This window comes from Ictalurus punctatus, chromosome 17 (assembly GCF_001660625.3).
Source record: "Ictalurus punctatus breed USDA103 chromosome 17, Coco_2.0, whole genome shotgun sequence".
NCBI lineage: Eukaryota > Metazoa > Chordata > Actinopteri > Siluriformes > Ictaluridae > Ictalurus > Ictalurus punctatus.
In genome coordinates, this window is record NC_030432.2 from 18776442 (window position 1) to 18795844 (window position 19403).

Below are 19403 nucleotides of genomic sequence, written 5' to 3' on the forward strand. Positions count from 1 at the left end.
AGAAGCTCTAAGCAGACATGCGTGGTTTTTTATTTTTTTATTTATGCACCATTGGTGCAGTGGTGGCTTAACGGTTAAGGCTCTGGGTTACAGATCGGAAATTCAGGGTTTTCAAGCCCCAGCACTGCCAAGCTGCCACTGTGGGGCTCTTGAGCAAGGCCCTTAACTCTCTCTGCTCCAGGGGGCGCTGTATCATGGCTGACCCTGCACTCTGACCCCAACTTCCTAACATGCTGGGGTATGCAAAGAAAAGAATTTCATTGTGCTCTAATGTATATATGACCAATAAAGCCACATTATCATTAAAACTAACTGAAAGAAACTGAAATTGAAAACCAAAATACAAAAACGAAATAATAATAATAAAAAAGCAACATTTTTAAACTATAACAACCCTGGTTCAGCATACCTTGATTAAAAAAAACACACACACACACACAAAAAAAATGTGACATTTTGGACTCATTGGCCTTCCACAGTGCGTGCTTTTATTTCGCGGGTAGGCGGTAGAGTCACGCTGCCCAGCCCAAACTCACGCAGATTAGTTCTCTCTTCGCGTGGTGACGTGCTGCTCTTCCTTACAATCAAAGCAACACTTCTGGAGCGGTATTCATCATCTACTTCAAAGTAAAGAAATTTAAAAAATGGCTCAGTTTAACAAAGGACCCGCGTACGGTTTGTCGGCTGAAGTTAGGAGTAAGGTAAGCCTGGAGCAGCTTTACTCATTGCTTGTTTGTTTGGACTGAAATCCGTTGTTACTTTGTTTCCTCGCGCTTCCTTTCCCCCATCTCCTCGCGCTCGATTGTTTTTATTTAACGTTCGAATTGGTGCATTAATCGAACATTCGAAGCCACTGACTGCTTTTCAACAGTTTTTTCGGGGGGGTTAGTCTCTTCTCTTTTCTCTCTTCTCTCTTTGTCCTGCCCATCACTGCTTTCTTTTTTCCCCCCCTGTTCATCAGCACGCGCGTTTCTGAGAACATTCTGGAGAGAAAAAAAAGCAAGTGCGAAAGAAATCACGTGCGTCTAAAACTTTTGTGCACGCGCATATTATCTTTATCACACCTTCACAGAGGCACACAAATTAACCAAATGCACGGTCAAAGCCAGTGTTTGCGCTTGATTCCGTGGTGTAAATCTCAAGCAGTCAGGGCGAAACTCACTTTCTGCCACGAATGCATTTCGTTGAGGAGTTTGTCATGTCGGAACAGCATGCACGTGCGGTCATTTCTAAATCCTATCCTAGTCCATGAAGTTGTAGGACTCTAAAGTGTCGCTTGGTTTAAGATGGAGGTTTTATAGCTGAAGGCTTGTATTAAGTATGGCTGGTGAAATGAATGGGTTGTGCATTATAATGAAGATATGTTTGGTGGGAAGAAAGGCTAAGAGGAACATGCTTGGGGGCATTAAAGTAGTGAAAATGCATCATGTTATGTTATTGGGTGCAATGAGATGATTGGGATGTATTGTGTTCAGAGGGCAGAAAGTGGCATTGCCTAATACATGCATGCATGTAGCCTTAACTAGGAGACACAGGGTGGAGGCTTCCCATTGCTGATGCAAAAAAAGAGGCAGATTAGGCGAAGGAACCGGTTCATCACAGTATGACTAAATATTTAAAACACAAGGACCTCAGCTACTATTGCATTATGCATTTTTTGTTAATAAGCAAAGTGGACTTTTTTTGTGTGTGTGTGGCTGTGGTACAATAAGCCTTCAGGAAGTGATCTCAGACTTTTTTTTTCCTCTAGAGTGTTCTCATCTCTAAAAGTTGTCATGCCTTTTTATAGAGAAATGACATCTTATTAAGTTTCCGCATACCATAATAGCTCAGTGTTGTTGTGAAGTGATGATGGGTTTGCACAGGCATTCCTAGAGTAGAATCATACTTAACACTAGGATCAGGTTCTACCTTGAGTCCCTAGATAAACTGATTTCTCATGATGAGATCAGACAAACGTTGTCTGCTTTTCTTTTGTCGTTCTGGAAAACTTTGTAAAGTGAACGTGTTCTGCAAGGTTGTTTTTCTTTGTTGTTGTTTGTTTTTTTAAGTTTTGAAAGTCAAATTAGCAAAAGTTATTTGTTGCAGTGAGGTTGGAAATGCAAGTTGCAGGTGTGTTGTTTTTCTAGCACACACACTCTTGAGGTGGAGGCTTCCTGTTAGCTGAAAAAGAAACCAAAATTGATTTGTCGGTAATAGCATGTGCCAATAATTGATTATAATGTAGAGTACAGCACTAGATTATTATCGCACCCTTTGTGTTGCTTCCTTTTTTGGGTTGCATTTGTGTCCCAAAGGTATGGTTGTCCCGTGCAGGAGACAGCTTCATTTTCTTTATTTTGCAGAAAAAAAATATTTGAAGGCCGTGGCTGACAGGACGGTTATCGAGAGGTTCTTTAGAATTTCAGGCACATGTGTGGTAAACATATGTAGCAAGGTGAAGTATGCAGTTTCCTGACAAACTTGATTTCAGGCGTGTGTAGTAACATTGTTCCCCTTCATGTCTTGAGACATGATAGCGCATGGCCATGTTTGAGGAAGTGGATGTGAAGATAAACTTCGAAACAATTTGATTGTGTCGGAGCATTTCAAACAATTGGAATGGTGTTGCTTTTGTTGTGAGATTTAATCACAGGCAGATTGGTTACACTTGTGTGTATGCTGCAGTTGTACTCTCGCAATGTGCAGAATGTCAGACTCCACATGCCAGCTGTCTCATTGCGATCAGTTTGCATCATTTCAGTAATCAGAATTTATTAATTGACTGAGTACTAAATCGGTGTGTCTTATTCAAAGAGCAGCACATGCAGTGGTGGTGTAAGTTTGGTGTTAGGCTGCATGTTGCTCTGGATATCAACATTGAGACGCTTGTATAAGCCAGGCGCTGGGTAATCGACTCTTATTAACTCTACAGTCATCACATCCAAGCAGATTTAACAGGATATGACTCGTGCCAAATTATAGGCTGTCTGCAAGCGTCACCGAACTACAGCCCATGTGAACATGAACCAAACATGCAATGTGGTTGTTTTTGTACTCTGTGTTGCATATTGTTCATCTCACAGAGACTCCATGTAACGTATTCTATTTGTGCGCTCATGTTAGCATTGCGTTTTATTTATTTATCTTTTTTATACAGTTAGCTGTGGTGTCACAGCTATGCTAATGATGCAGGGATTTCTCATTGTTTAAAAAAAAATCTTCAGGGCAGGCTGGCATTTTGCTTGACTTGTGTTTTTATGTTTGCAGTGATAACATGCTGTTTTATTAGCACTCCTTTGCACTGTGCAATATCGAACCGTACAGGTTTCCAGTCTTTTTTTTGTGATCGTTACGGCCCAAAATGCTTGATTTTGCTGCGGCTTTTTTTTCTCTCCAAAATTTGCATCGTATTTTGTGCTTTTTGTTGTTGCAGAAAACTACTTGAATGGTGAAATTGCAGTTGCATTAAATTCTTTTATCCGGTCTTTCGCAGTGATGTTTTTTGGTAAATAAAACACCTTTTTTTTAAAATTTATTTTAAGCTGTGTTCATGTTCGATGCTTGAGGCTTTGGCTGAATGCGTAATGTGATAATGTCACATGACACGTCTCAGCCCAAATCTACAGAAAATCTGTATGTTCATTTCTCGCGATCACGAAATCCTGAAGGGACTAATATGTAAAACACTGTGAACTGGGCACTATAGTCAACTTGCTATGTAGTTCCAGTCTGTAACTGATGGCAGTTCTTGCCCGCAATGCCACTGTAAACAATGTGTCAGTTTTGTATAGGGTTGCAAAACTTGATATTGAATATCACTATCATATTTTCCCTCTAATATAACTTAAGTGAGAACTGGTTTTAAAGTAAAATGACGAGAAACTATAACATTAAAAAAAAATAAAAATTGTTAATCCAATGCTGAAATTGAAGCATATCACCAGCTTAACATGCGTAGGTTAGATTGCTGCTGGAACATCAGCAAAATGTCCCAGAGTGTCTCAGTTTCTAGTATTGTGTAAATTAAATTGTCAGATAAATAAATATATTTGTAACAATACATTTATTTATTTATTTATTTATTTATTTATTTATTTATTTATTTATTTATTTATTTCGATCCTAACTATTTCATTTTGTCTGCATGTTCTCTTTCAGCTGAAACAGTACATTTATAATGTCCATGGCAATTTGTTTTAACTTCATACACACCTTGGCTTGCTAGCTCGCGTCATAACTAGCCAGATAATTACCTAACTAGCGGAATAAAAATGTAAGCACATTGGTTGTCACGAATACATGGAAGGAGTTAGATAAACACCCTAGTGAAACATGGGAAAAATCAAATATTGAAATATTAAAATAATAGTGTGATTAGTTGATCGCCTAAAATGTTTCGTGTCTGGAGTTTACACTTGCGCTAAGAGGCCAAAGTGCTTAACAACTAATAGAAGCTTGTATCCAGTTTAGCCTAGTTAAAACTGTTTAAATCCTCACTCACTGGTGTCAAACCACAAGTAATGTGCTTGTGAAAAGTGTCTGTTGAAATCAACACGCACTCGCTTAAGCCACATCTAGGAGGCGGCGGCACCTAAAATGTGAAACCGTAAGAATACCATAAGCAGTAATACTGATAATATAGTGCCAGTTTAAGTTGTATATTTACAGGTAATATGTATTTAATGTTTAATATGTTTGCTGCACAGTGTATTTTGAGAAGTATTCACAAACATCTACAATCAAAATTCAGACACCAGACATGACTTTACACGTTGCGTCTGTCGACTGGATAAAGACTTTGGTCAAACTATATGTTCTTTACATTTCTTATTGCTTATTTTTAAATGAATAAATACCCTAACCAACTGGTTATACCAAGTATGTCATGTCAGTTCAAGTTATCTTCATGTTCTGTTTCGCAATGCTGAAATAATCCAAAAGTACTAATGAAATGATGTGGGTGGGGCTACATAGTGAGTTACCAGAGGAGAATTTGATGCACATGAACACTTGCAGGCTGTGAGGACTTTATCTGTTAATACATCGCTGTTAAATTCTTGATTCTGATTGGTCAGAATGTGTTGACTAATTTTCCATCACTGTAGCTCTGACAGTAGTGTTTGCTAAAACTCAGATCAGGTTTATATTAATGAGCTGGAGCTTTAAGGGTTTTTTTCCTCCATGTGAGCAGCTAAGGATTATGGACATTGTGGGGTTTTTTTTTTTTTGGAGGTTTCTTGGGAAAAAATATTGCGTATTATTTGTCTTATTAACTTCAAGAGAATGCAAAGGAACAACTTTATATTTGCCATAATGTAAGTGATCGCACAAACTAACTAGTGTTGTGGACCGTCTACAATGTAAAATGTAACTAAACTGTTAAAGTATGATGTCATTAAAAAAAACTTCTTTTTTTTTTTCTTTCCAGTGTTCAATTTGGTGAAGTTATATAACGAAATATACATATTTGTTTGCTTATTTTTTTTTAATTTTTTTGTAAAGCAGATAGGCGTCTGTTTTAGTGACACTGTTGGTAAGGGCTCATTTGAGTACTTCCGTGTTTTTTTTCCTCTCTGAAATTGCACCCTATCTTCCAGGCTGTATGAAATTGTGTTGTCATGTATAGCAAAGCAATATATTATTTTTTCCTCTAAGCAGACCAAATTTTATGTGTGTCTTATAATCTGGTGTATATATAATAATTATTAGTGTGCACAAAGTGTTACTTCGATACAGGATGGTGCAAAATTGCAGGTTGTATCTGAAGCATTTGTGCTTGTTTACCCATCATGTCTTAACATTAAATCACACCTGTGAGCATGTTCACACTAAACCCCATGTAGATGATTACTGAGAAACTGGCAGCCTTGTGGGATGAAACTGATGGATGTCAGACCTGGAGGCTCCTGATTCCTCTTCAGACTTGCACTCAGTTTTTCCTCTTCTATCTCAAACAAGTGAAATCAAGGCCAGACACACAGAATCTACTGTGTGGTAGCAGATGGCTGCATGTGAGGACACTAGTGTTGGTCTCTTGGTTACTGTAGGATACACAACACACAAACATCTTGGAGGAGGTGGAAGTTGGAAAGAATTTTGCTGTTAACCTTTGACCTCTCTGTGTGTGGACTTTTTTTCTTCCTTTGTGGGTCTTTGTGTCAGTGGTGGGATTTTTCACGATGGTCAGAGGTCGTTGAGAACTCTAGATCGGCTTTTCAGTATTTACCTCATCGATTCCCCCCCCACCTCTCAGCTTGGAAATGTAGATCGACTACATCACATGAGTGAGTACACTCACAGCAAGGGGGGAGTAGCAGTGAATAGAATTTTCAGCAGGCAAAAATTGAAAGTAGTAATTTTTATTGGCAATTTGTACATTTTGAACTAGGGCTAAACTGACTATTTTTATTCAGTCACTATTTTTATTATTTATTTATTTTATTTTATTGGTTTAGAAATGTACTAAATCCCCAAAATATTGATTTATATTTCTTTTCAGTATTTCAGTTAACCAAATGCTACAGTATGCTTAGCCTTAATAATGGTAACTAACTACAATACAGTATTAACTGTCCAGACAAATTTAAAATAAAGGCCCATACCCAATGTGTGTCCTGAACTGATTCATTTAACTAATTCGTTTGAGTGATGCAGATCTTTTTTGGTGTGTAGAATCGATTCTAAAGCTTTGGGATTGACTGTTCGTTTCCATTGCCTGGAACCAGGCAGTCGACTCTGTGAGCTTCACTCCTAGCACCTTTGACGTGAACTGAAAGCAGGATCGTGAATTGAACGACACAACACACAGTAAAAATATACATTTGTGTAGGTTAAGTAAGTGAAACGCTACCGAGTCAAAACAATACTTTGAACTACTTAAGCTAATTGATTCAAATAGCTTTGCTGCGTGTGGTGTAGTGCGTAGCGTTCTTAATCACATAGACCAGCTAATTGATAAAATGGTTACCAACAAAATTAATTGTCACCAAATTTGACTGAATTTGTTGAATAGTTTTTGTTCACTGTGTGCAGTGTCCTACTGGCTTGTTAACTACTTGTCTGTTAACTAGCTAACCAGGAAGTGGGATAAACAACTCATGATTACATACATAGATGGAGTTGAATACACAATACTCTAAATGACTGAATGTAGCAAATCTAATTATATTCTTGAAATAATGTTTGAGATTAAGTTGACTTTTATTAAAGTTTAGTTTTGATTTGGAGCTATGATGCTAATGCAATTCGAAACCAAGGGAAGCTTATGGCATGGTTTAGCATGTAAATCTTCACACACCCACATCAAGTTAAGTAACCTTAAGTTATGTGTAAATCATGTAGACATGAATCTGATCATAATATAGATCCAAAATTGATGTGTGCACATTATTTACTGTCGATATTATAGATTGTGGCAATCTTGATATGCTATACACATTGGGCTGATATCCATAAAAATGCTAGCATGCTATTTATACATGGATGCTTTAGAAATTTGTATTTATTTAGAGTTGAGTGATACTAAACTGGTAGCTGTTAGCTTGACATCATATTGTTAGCTACATTAGCCTTTTGGCTTTAATTCGAAACTAGAATCAAATTTCAGATACCAAACCTGTGGTTTTGGTGTAAGGGAACTGCTGTCACAGTCAGACATCTTCAGCTACTGTCTTTTGTAGTTATTTTCACTTATCAAACTTTACTTAAGTACTTTAAAATATATTTTAAAAATGCCATATTTGGTCACAAATGACCATATTTGAAGCAAAAGACTGCTACATGTTGAGGGGAAGTCTATAAGAGTCTATTAAAAAAAACCAATACTGGAATGCAGGTGTACCTTTATTTAGAGGCAGCTCTTTACTTTGCCTTTTGTCCATCATTTCGCTTTTCACTTGTTGAGTCAGTGTTGTGTGCTGAATGAGGTCAGGTTGGGAAGTGAGAACATGGGTTCACTGCTTTCTTTCGCTTTATTGTTTCACTTCTCCGAGAGCATTTTTTGTTAATTTCTGAGGACTCGAGTCTTCAAAGACCTGGCTGTTCTCTGCCTTACAGGAAGTGCAATGCCTTGATTTCTTTTCTGTGCGTACACAATGTGTGCTAAAGCTTCTATAAACAGGATGCAATATGTTATTCTCACCTCCTCTTTTACTCTTGTTGCTGCATCACCTCTCCCACAGCCCAGGAGACCTTGAGTGCAGGGCGTATGACCACTGTGCCAATGCCCTGCGGTGTTTACTTACATGGTGTCACATTGAAACCTCAGTGTTTACTCAATAGATTGCTTTTGTTGAAGTGCTGCTTCCTGCTGGCCTTGCCCTGACATGGTTAAGGTACAGCCAGTTATAACACAGCTTCAGTTAAACATGAAAAGGCTTGATCAGTGATCCTTCTGAAGGGCAAACCTTTAGGTCCTGTCCCTTTCCATCACATTTCCTTAACAAGGGTTTAATAAATGCCACACAGTATTTGTAATCTTATTTATTTATTTTTATCTCTTGCTACAGCGATGCAGGCAAAGCCAGAAAACTTTTACTTTCTTGGCTAAAACTGCAGTCAGACCAAAATGGGAATACATTTTCTTGTTGGAAAAAGTCAAATCACTGGATGGGAAAGGGCATGGGATGAGACACGCATTTGCTTATGGTAGCAGTTACTTTCCCTTCACAGTCTTTATCTAGGTTTGCTTTGACCTGTGAATTAGCGAATCTGGATTAAGCCGGTGGTGTCTGTGCTTGATTTAAAAACTGAAGCAGGTGTTAATTTTCAGTTACACCAGACTTTTGCCTTGTTAGTTTTTTTTACTGTTGCTTGATGGACCTCTAGAAAGAAATCCAAACATGCTGTGAGCATCAGTTTGTTCCCATCTACAAATGGGTTTTTTTGGGGAGGGTTTTTGGGTAAAACCCTCCCCCCTTTGACTGCTAGGATTTTTCTTCTAAGCAATGCTGACGCCTCTTTTAAAAAAAAAAAAAAAAAAAAAAAAAAAAAAAAAAAAAAAAAAAGACAAACAAAAACCCCCCAAAGAACCAGTCTAACTGGTAAAAGCCTGAGACAGTGTGTTTTTGTTGATTGGGGTTGTAATACACTAACCCTGCTCCAGCCAATAAATGTCATCGAGCATTATTAATCAACCATCCATGGCATGCAGTTTATCTTTGCACCCTTTCAGCTGATTGAGTATGTTGATGTCAGGGAGAGAATTCTCTGATTGGCTGTCCACTCGATGGAGTTGATACCGGAGAGAAAGCAAAGCAAACATCAATATCTAGCTATTGCTATTTGGGACAGTTTATTCTAAGATCATCAGAGCCTATTCATTTTCAATTTTCTTTTATTCTAAACATTATTGCCTCCTCCTGTATGAAAAATAATTGTCATCTTTTCATAACCATCTTTTCTGTATGTTTTCTTATTCCCTGGGAGGTGATATTCAGCTTGACTCTCATTTTTTTTTTTTTGGCTTTTTTGTGGTTTGAGGTATTTGACCAAGGTTCTCAGTTACTCCCCTTGGCTTGGATTGTTCCTCCGTTGGGAAAATGTCACCTGCTCTCCTTTTTTCTTTTCAGTATTCAGTTTCGGTGAACCAATACCCACTAGCCTCAGATTCCTGTTCTTGGCTGATGGGAATGGAAACTGACATGGAGTTCTGCTGCTGTACCCAGTCTGCCTCATGGTTTGAGATGGTGGTAAAGAGTGGCTATTTGAGTTATTGTAGCCTTCCTGTTGGCTTGAATCGGTCTGGCTATTTTCCTCTGACCTCCCGCACCAACAAGCAGTTTACATTCTCAGATCTGCCGCTCACTGGGTGTTTTTTGTTTTTCGTACCATTCACTGTGAATTCTAGATACTTTGGTGTGGTAAACTCCCAAGATGTCAACAATTATGATTAGGCTGTTATCAGATGTAAGGTTGTTTTTTGTGTCATGTGGATTTATGATGTACAGTCATACCATTGCACTATGACTCATGGAACCACGTGATGGTTTGCTGTTGATTGTAACATGAGAAGGGTGATGCAGTTAGTTTCCTTCCTCACACTTGAGCTGTGCCACATGACCTTTGGTAATCGTTATTGCAAACACGAACAGTTGCAAAGGATTGAGCTGTCCAATTGATTACACTGTGTGCCATGATCATCCTGACCCGAGCATTAAATTTCCCTAAGAGCGATATCCTGTGTGCTTGGACACATAACATTCACACAGTTCAACAAACACAAATTACTATGTTCGAAATTACACATTCTTTATCTATTGCAAGTATCAAAATACCGAATGCTATAATTGCAGTATGGTGTGGTGTCGAACTTTTACTCTGGATATATGCTTGAATGTTTTCTGTGAATAACATCTGCAGAGGTTTTTGTGAAACCGATTGTTCTCTTGTTGAATTGAGTTCACCATAATCCTGCATGAAGGATTTTTGTCCTTTGCCTTTCGAGCACAGACTTGTTGAGCATGCTGGAAAGACCGTTCAGTGTGTTTGAACATGCAAAGGAAGTCCTTCAACAGTTCCACTGTTGCTTTGCTACTGTCTCAGTTGACCTCTTAATGACCCCGTTCTTCTTATGGTATTATTCAAGTCAACACTGACAACTAGACCATACAATATTACATCACAACATTATAGGTCTGAGTGTATTGAAGGCATCATTTATACTAATGTGCATTAATGGGTGAATTAAAACTGCATAAAAGAAGTAATGGGGTGGGGGAGAAGATATCATATAATAATTTAAGCCTATAAAATGATATATATTGAATAAAAACCTAAATATAAAAAATGAAATGAGGCATTATTTTAGCACATCCCTCAGTGAAACAAATTAATAAAGCCATGTTGAAGTGGACACAGTCGCATGGTTCTCTCTCGTTAGGCACAAATCTAAAATGTTCCCTGATCGCCGATGTAACATTTGGTTTCCCGACAAGATGCGTTGCAGCGGCAGAACCTGAAGTGAAATCGCAGAATTCGCCTGACTGGATTTTGCCGTGCTCTAACAGACACCATCTAAGGCGTTTTATTATGATTATGTAATATTAATATAAAATCTCCAGCTATATAGTAGGCTATAAATACAAATTAATTTAGCAACTGTTATACTTGTACACAAAATGCTGTACTTTGTACTTGTCATTTTCCCGACTCGAGCAGAAACATTACCGTGGTGTGTGATGTGACACCACCATGGTGGCAAACTACCACCGTGAGGTGCGGTTGTCATGGCCACCGTCACAGCCCTGCTCAGATTGTTTAATTTTGTAAACATTGAAAACAAAATATGAAACAGAGGGGCAGGAAGAAAATTCAAAATTAATGTGTTTTTTAAATATAGAAGAAAGAGAGAAGAAAAAAAGCAGCAGATGTGATAATGCTGAGGATCACTGATATTTACTTCCATGTTTTAAAACAGATACTAGTTATTAAAGGCAACTAGTTAGAGGATCGATAGGATTTCTAGATATTTCCTCCACAGAAAAAGGCAGGTCAAGGATATTGTGTATCCTTAAGCCTTATATAATAATGCAGTAATACCAGTATGAGGTTGTTGGTGTGTGTGGGGTGGGGTTTTATTTTTATTTTTATTTTTTTTTTTTTTTAAATAGGTACTTGGTGCCAAATTTAAGTAGTGTTTAATTTGTGAAAGGTCCATTCTGAATTCTTAAAGGACTTGAGAACCCTTGTTTAGTATTACTAAAATAGGATCATTTTAAATGTGTTCAAATAATCAGATTAAATGAGGTGAGGTAAACTAAAATGTAACCAAGATATACCAAGCATTAATGTGAAATGAACACTAGGAGGCAAAAAAACAACAACTGGATGTATGTTTACTTGCGCTTTGATTTGAAGCATTGAGATTTCCTGGCACAACCAGTTAGCATTTGCTTGACACGCATAACTGTAAATAGACACAACACGTTATTAGGATTTAGCACGCTACGCTTACTCAAACTCCCATTCGACCACGTTTACAAGTTTAAACCGGCCTTGTTTCATTAGCATGTATGCACTTTTCCGATTAACTGAAGGAGTAAAAAAGAGTACACGTTTTAACGTATGGCTTGAGCAGTTAAAAGTATCTGGATATAATTTTCCCGTATCACTACCCCTACACTGCTTTCTTTTTTGGATTAGTTATGAGGAGTTGAAGATGAAATTGCATTCAGAGCTGACTCTAAAGTCATGGGTCAGAGGTCAGGCAACCCTCCATGCAATTTCCTGTATGCAGCGCGGCTCTTGGCACTAATCCTACATAAACATGGCTGGGGTGAAGAGGAAAAACATTTTCTTGATCTGTTCTCCAGTAGCTTGACTTCAGAGACTGTTTTGTTTCAAAGATAGTTTAAAATTGGAAGCTTGGGATCTGATTTTGTGATGGATTTTCACATGCCTAATGTATATACTTGGACTAATATATAATGAGAGAGAGAGAGAGGGAGATAATGCTCATCACACCAGGCTTATGCTCATATGACTTTTTTTTGTGATCTGAGACGCCATGGTTTTGCTTTGACAGAATTCACGTCAAGTGAACAAAACAATAGGATTGAATTGGATGAATGGATCTCTAATGTAATAAATAAAATATCAGACACGCATTAAGTCCAGTACCAGTACAACATCATAAAAATGTTGCCTTTTCATGTTCTGAATGTGTGTGATGTGATGACTGAGATGAAACAGATCATGCACATAACACAGAACATAACTTGTCTGGAAACATGATGTCAGAGCTGTGATTTTTGGGCGTAATGTGGCAATAGAAACTGGGGGGGTTTGTTGTGAGAATGTTTGTATCAACATCAAAATTACGTTTCTGCCTAATTTTAATATTAAAATATCCATAAAAGGTCATGAACTGACATTTGGTTCAATGCTAGGAGAGCAGGAAGATGTCTTTGGTGGGTTATGAAGCAACCTATCATTTTTCTCTTACAATTAAACTTGCCTCCTGTTAGTAGTGGTACTCTGCTTTGTAATGATGCAATATTCGGAAATAAGTAAGGAATAACCTGACATGAAGCGAAGTTTCCAATAACCGCACTTCCCAAACAGTTTTATTCCTCTTTTACCACAGCAATTATTTTATTAATCAAAAGAATGACCTGATCTACATTTAATTTGTCTGTAAGCAAATGAAACACGCATTACTTCCTGTTCTCACTTGGGTTATAGCAGCTAATGAAGTAAAGTTCCTGTTTCTGAAAATGCAGTTGCAGCTTTCTCTGACTGTTACAAAGCCCTGAAATTGGAGATGATAAAATCTCCTCAAAGACCTTCATATCAATGTGTTTTTTTTTTTGTTTTTTTTTTTTTACATTTATTATTTTTTTTAATTCAATTCTGTAGGTCCCTGTGTAAGTTGTTAGTGTGTAAATGATGGCATAAATCTTTCAGACTTGGTTAATGTCAGATGTGCCATTATAAAACATTAATCAACACCCTATGGCCATATACACATGTTGTATTCCAATAGATTGTATAACTATTTGTCAGAACACTGAAATTTAGGTTGTGCTCTTCCTTTCTCAGATTGCTCAGAAGTATGACGGTCAGAAGGAGGAGGAGTTGCGCTACTGGATCGAGGAGGTCACCGGCATGCCCATTGGTGAGAACTTCCAGCTGGGGCTGAAGGACGGCGTCATCCTTTGCGAGTACGTTGTTGCTAATGTATTTTGATTAACGGTACATTCAGTCAGCACTGGTTGGCATGAACTCCTTTTTCACTCTACCTACACTTGTGGAGACAGTCGGTCATTTCACCGACTTTGTGGAAAATGTTTTAGTATGCTTGGAGTTGTTCAAGAATGTGGGCTAACGAAGTCCTTGATGGTCGGACATGTTCCATTAAAATAGAAATGGGTTTTTTTTTTATGCAAGGAAGACTTTGTATTTCACTATTTTACACTATTTAATTCATGGAAAATTCCCATCTGAAATCTTCCAGCCTGTTTTATTTTGAAGTCGTGGATACTTTCCGAACTGCTGCTTATGCCTCGTCAGAGAGTGCTAATTGGCCTTTTCTGTACACGAGCTACCCGATTCATATGATGGGCTGCTGAGTCACGCTAGCCAGTGCTTCCATCCCAGGTGGCTGTGGCATCGTGGGGATTTGACCTCACAGACTCCTGATGATGGGACAACCACATAAAACATTTGCACCACTCAGAAGCCTGCTGTAATTGTAAACATTTCGAGCCAGTTAGCCTGGTACCACTTACTTTGAGAATGAGCACACTTTGTTTGTATCATTCACAGCTGTCACCCTTGTTTTAATTATCACGTGCTTCCACAAATTTCCAAATAAACCGGTGTAAAATACTGTTTGGGCGTTCCCGTGTCTCTGCTCCAGGGTCCCTGGTTCGATCCTAAACTTGAGTTAACCCTGTGTGGAGTTTCACATGTTGTCCCCGAGTCCGGGTGGTTTTCCTCCCAACCTCACAAAAACATACTGGTATGTCGATTTGCTACTCCAAAATTGCCCCTAGGTGTGAAGGAGTGTGTGATGCTACTGTCTGACTGGCATACCATCCAGACTTCATTCCCACTTTGTGCCAAGTGTTCCTGGGACTGGCTCCAGATCCACTACGACCCTGACCAGGATAAAACCGTTTCTGAAGATGATTGTAAGTGAATGAATGACTTAGTGTTTTCATTATTTATAGGCTGATCAACAAACTCCAGCCTGGCTCTGTAAAGAAAATAAACAAATCCAAGCTCAACTGGCATAAGGTGAAGTATGAGTTGTTCGTGCAAATTTAATTTTATTAAGCATGTTTAAGATTTACAAGGTATCTTAAGCTTAACTGCGAAGTAAATCTTGTAGCAAAACAAGTTTTGTGTGCAAAAGCCTAGCACCAAATCATCTTTTTTCTTTTTTCTTTTTTTTCTTCTGTTGTTCACATAGCTTGAGAACCTGGGCAACTTCATCAAGGCCATTCTTGCATATGGCATGAAGCCAAATGACATATTTGAAGCTAATGACCTGTTTGAGAACGGGAACATGACGCAGGTCCAGACCACACTGCTCGCCCTGGCTGGCATGGTGAGACTTTCACACATGGTGCACAATATGATGACTATACAATGCAGTATTGTTTCTAGATGCGTTATAGTATCAAATATCAAGTTCACTTCATTTTCGGTATAATAATCCAGTAGGTTTTGTATCGTTGGTGCAGTAGGTATGACTCGCACACGGGTTTCTACTGATAGGTGAAGCACCCTCATTATATCTAACCAGTCAAATCCCTTTGACTATCAAACATCTTACTGAACTGCAATGCCTTTGACATCATCAGACAACGGTTTTGTTGAGAGACATGTTTAATAGAAATATTCAAGAAGGCATCACCTGAAAACATTTTTAAAAAATTCTTGTACCAAGCTATAATAGTTATGTAAATTATATAGTAGCTTATATCGCTTTGTAAATTGTATATATTGTATCATTACCCCATGTCATGAAATAGCCCTGTTGCTGTCATGGTGTTAAAAATCAATAATAATCGGTGAAGTAGGTTAGTTATTTGGTTTTGAACTTGTTAAATGGATCACTCTTGCATACTATTCAGATGGGATTTCCAGACACGTGGCTGTTAATGTTTTCGGAGGACATCTGAAGTAATTATGATCGATTGCAAGTGGTACTGACGCATTAGTAGGTCACATGACCATCACTTCTATGTAGGAAAGCCTGGAAGCTTTGCTTCTCTGACAAATCCTTTTAAATGTCGTCTGTTTTATTGTTCAGTATTTTAAACCCAGACACTATTTGATTTAGGTTTTATGTGCCAGAAATGATTGACCATGATGATAGATCTCACTTCCCAATGTAAAACTAATCTGGTCCAAATAGGGCTTAAGTACTTTTACAAATTGGTCGAGGAAAAACAAATTTCAGAGGTATACAATCACTCCCTTTTTATAGAAGAAAAATTGGGTAGATTACAGAAGGTTTTCATATCATGTTTCTGTACTAAACAATTTTCTTTTGATTCAAAGGCAAAGACCAAAGGCATGGGCACCAGGGTTGATATCGGTGTGAAGTATGCAGACAAGCAGGAACGCAGTTTCGACGAAGAGAAGTTGAAGGCTGGAAACTGTGTCATTGGCTTACAGGTGTGGCGCATCGGCATAACTTATTCGCGTATCGGTTGGTGTTGCATTCTTGTACCCTAGTGTGTGTAACTTTCCTCCCACCCCATTTATTCATTGTTGATTTGAGTACATTTCACTGGCCATTTCTGACATGTTTTTTGTGCTGATGACTAGATGGGGACGAATAAATGTGCCAGTCAGGCTGGCATGACTGCTTACGGCACCCGAAGACATCTTTATGACCCAAAGTCCCAAACGGACAAGCCGTATGACCAGACTACCATTAGCTTGCAGATGGGTACCAATAAGGGAGCAAGTCAGGTATGTCCCTGTATGTCACTGTACCATCTTGTTCACTGTAACGTTGAACAGTTCGAGCCCACTGTAGTCATTATAATGGTGTCTCCAACTGGACACATTTTGGCCCATAATTTTTATGCTGTGGCTAGAATGGTTTTCCTCAGCAGAGGTAAATAACCATGCTCACTGCAGCAGATTAAGTGAGGTGGATGTGGTAGATTAATGACATGGGTATTCACTGATCCATTTTACATTCATTTCACTTCTGATGCTTCACCCAGTGTCTCTGACTGACTTCCTCTTTCAGTGAACACTAGCTGCTCTGCGCCCAAGATGATGTCGTACTCTGCATTAAATGTGCTAATTGGGCATGCAATTAATTCAGTTTATTCCTATTGTCTGTCAAAAGAAAGTAATGGATGGCAATTCTATTAGTAATTTTTGTTGTTGTAGTAGTAGTAGTAATAATAATAATAATAATAATAATAATAATAATAATAATAATAATAACAACAATGATGCATTATTTTCAGGTCAAGTGCTTTACAGTGTGAAGTAAATCGGACAAAGAAATAAAGGGTCAAAAATAAAATGGCACAACAGGAAAGACAAATAATACAAAAATGCAGTAAATAATAGCAGTGAAAGAAGAAAACAATATAAGTTTACACAATAAAAAAGGGAAAAGTTATAGTTAATATTGTGTATATTCTATTTAATATACAATTATAGTAATTTAAATCTAATGGCTATCATTAGTATATAAATAAAAAAAATAAATTGGCAATAAAAGTAAAGCAAATAACAAAAGCTAGTTAAATGCTAGAGTGAACACATTTTTAGCTGTATTTTTCTAAATAATGGATAGAGCTGATGGTAGTGCATTCAGGCTATTCCATTGTGTGACATGGTCAGAAACACATCACTTACTTTTTTCTTTTTCTTTTTTCAATCTTGTCTTTTTGGCTTTTCTTGACTCTTTAGGCTGGCATGGGTGCCCCCGGCACCCGGCGAGACATCTACGACCAGAAGGTGTCTCTGCAACCGATGGACAACTCCACCATCTCTCTGCAGATGGGCACCAACAAAACAGCCTCACAGAAGGGCATGAGTGCTTATGGCCTGGGCAGGCAGATCTATGACCCCAAATACTGCCCCTCAACTGGGGAGCCTGGAGCCCACACCAATGGCAGCCAGGGCACAGGCACCACCGGCTCCGAGGTCAGCGACACCGACTACCAGGCTGACTACCAAGCAGAATACCACCATGAGTACCAGCCGCAATATGACGACTATCGTGGCCACTATGACCAGGGTGTTGATTATTAGGTGGCTGAATTACAGTGTTCAGATCAAGATTCCCTCTCCCCTTGTTTTTGGTTCTTATTTCAACAGAGCAAGATTATTTTCCTTGCTGGCCTTACAAACTGATGCAGAGGGAGCAAAATGTTGCCTTAATACTCATTCCTGTGTAGGTTGTCAGTATTGCATTATTTTATTTTTTTCTTAACTATGTTTTGGAACTTTTTTTTTTCTTTCTTTTTTTTTTTTAAAGTCAGTTTTAACCTGGGTGTTTGTAGAATGCAAAGAGTGCAGCCTCGCCCTCAGAGTCTTCTTTGTCAACCTGTAATCTAACTTGGTTTGATTATGGGATGTTCATCTCATTCTAGCTGTCTCAGTGCTCTTGGACTCAGCTCAAGGACAATAGGAAGGACTTGTTTACCTCTTCCTGAAAGTTTGTGTAGTTTCCCATGCCCGGACAGGAAGTCCCTAGCTGTCCGTTTTAAGCAAAGCCTTTTAGATTCATTGGCCCTTTTAATTAATTTGATCTAATGTTTTTGTTACTTGTGCCATATCCTTCCCATGTTTTAGACAACCTTTTCTTTTGTATTCTGTACTTATTGTATTTATTACCACTTTTACTCGATATGGTCCTGTCAAATTATTTTTTAATGAATAAATTTTTACATATGACTTACAACAGGTTTTTTTGTCTTTCATAACATCATTGAAATGCTCTCACAGGCTTTAGTCTTTAGATAAAATACACAAGAGGATCTGTTTAGCAGAGATATGCCACCTCCGGAATGAGCTCTCTTGCCTCTCCGGGACCTTAAAGCTATGTGTGTGGAGACACGAGCCAAAAGCCTCTCCCATCCATTCCAGTATGCCCAAACCTGTCCTGCAGCAGCTCAGTAAGACATGACAAGGAAGTGAGCTGCCCGATCGGTGCATGGGAAAAGTCCAGTAGCTCAGTTTCACTCCCTCTTTTTTTTTTTTTTTCCCCCCCTGAGAATAAGCCTTGCTTTGTGTGGCTATTCAGGCCTGATCATAATACAGCTCTTGGTTAGAACAGAAGCTGAGCGACAGCACAGGTTCTCCTAGCAACTTGGCCTTTCAGGACAACCCGAAAGCCAGGCTAGTGCACAACAGTGCGCACTCACAAAATGCTTCTATGGATTTCTGTTGAAAATGAAACTTCCAGTAATGTGTAACAAATGTTATTCATGTGTTTAGCAGGATGATAATTCTCTACCAGGGGGCGCTGTGGAGCCATGGTGCTTCAGTTCTGCAGCCAAAAAAAACAAAAGCTTCTTCTAGCCACAAATTGGGTACATCTTTATTGAGAAAGCGCAATGATTACTGCAGCAGCTGCACACACTCACAGGATTTGATTGACATGACTGGAGTGTAGCATGAACTTAAATAGTTTATTTATTATAAATAGATCATTTTTTTTCTACTCCAAGGCCGGAGCGTCCGACTGGGTGCTGTTACATAAAAAGGAGTCTAAAAAGCTTATTTTTTTCCCTTCTTGTAAGCATTACTTGTGTTAATACTATAAGCCTACATTAATCTTATTAAACATTATAGTTGACATGGCAGCACTGAAGAAGTGACAAAAAGAAACCAAGCATTTCCTGTAACATTTTAAGTCCAGTCACTAAATGTGAACATTTTACTGTAAACCCTTTACTTGCACTGCAAAATTCTCTCCAGTACACCAGAAACCT

General features: G+C 38.4%; 1 protein-coding gene across 1 annotated transcript; it reads left to right on the forward strand.

The window, feature by feature from the left end:
* The first annotated feature begins 524 nt into the window (after window positions 1–524).
* LOC108278208 (calponin-3) lies at window positions 525–18370 on the forward strand. The gene is made up of 7 exons (XM_017491418.3): window positions 525–701; window positions 13522–13643; window positions 14655–14721; window positions 14897–15034; window positions 15994–16110; window positions 16264–16410; window positions 17374–18370. Exons 1-7 carry the CDS (start codon window positions 645–647, stop codon window positions 17716–17718), a joined length of 993 nt encoding a protein of 330 aa, XP_017346907.1. The 5' UTR covers window positions 525–644; the 3' UTR covers window positions 17719–18370.
* The last annotated feature ends 1033 nt before the right edge of the window (window positions 18371–19403 follow it).

What these genes read in the sequence shown, in the direction of transcription:
- LOC108278208 (XM_017491418.3), top strand. Translation starts at nt 645, where the DNA reads ATGGCTCAGTTTAACAAAGGACCCGCGTACGGTTTGTCGGCTGAAGTT. An exon ending in TGCTCGCCCTGGCTGGCATG is followed by an intron (nt 15,035 to 15,993) that starts GTGAGACTTTCA and finishes TTTGATTCAAAG; the next exon opens with GCAAAGACCAAAGGCATGGG. An exon ending in ACTGTGTCATTGGCTTACAG is followed by an intron (nt 16,111 to 16,263) that starts GTGTGGCGCATC and finishes GCTGATGACTAG; the next exon opens with ATGGGGACGAATAAATGTGC.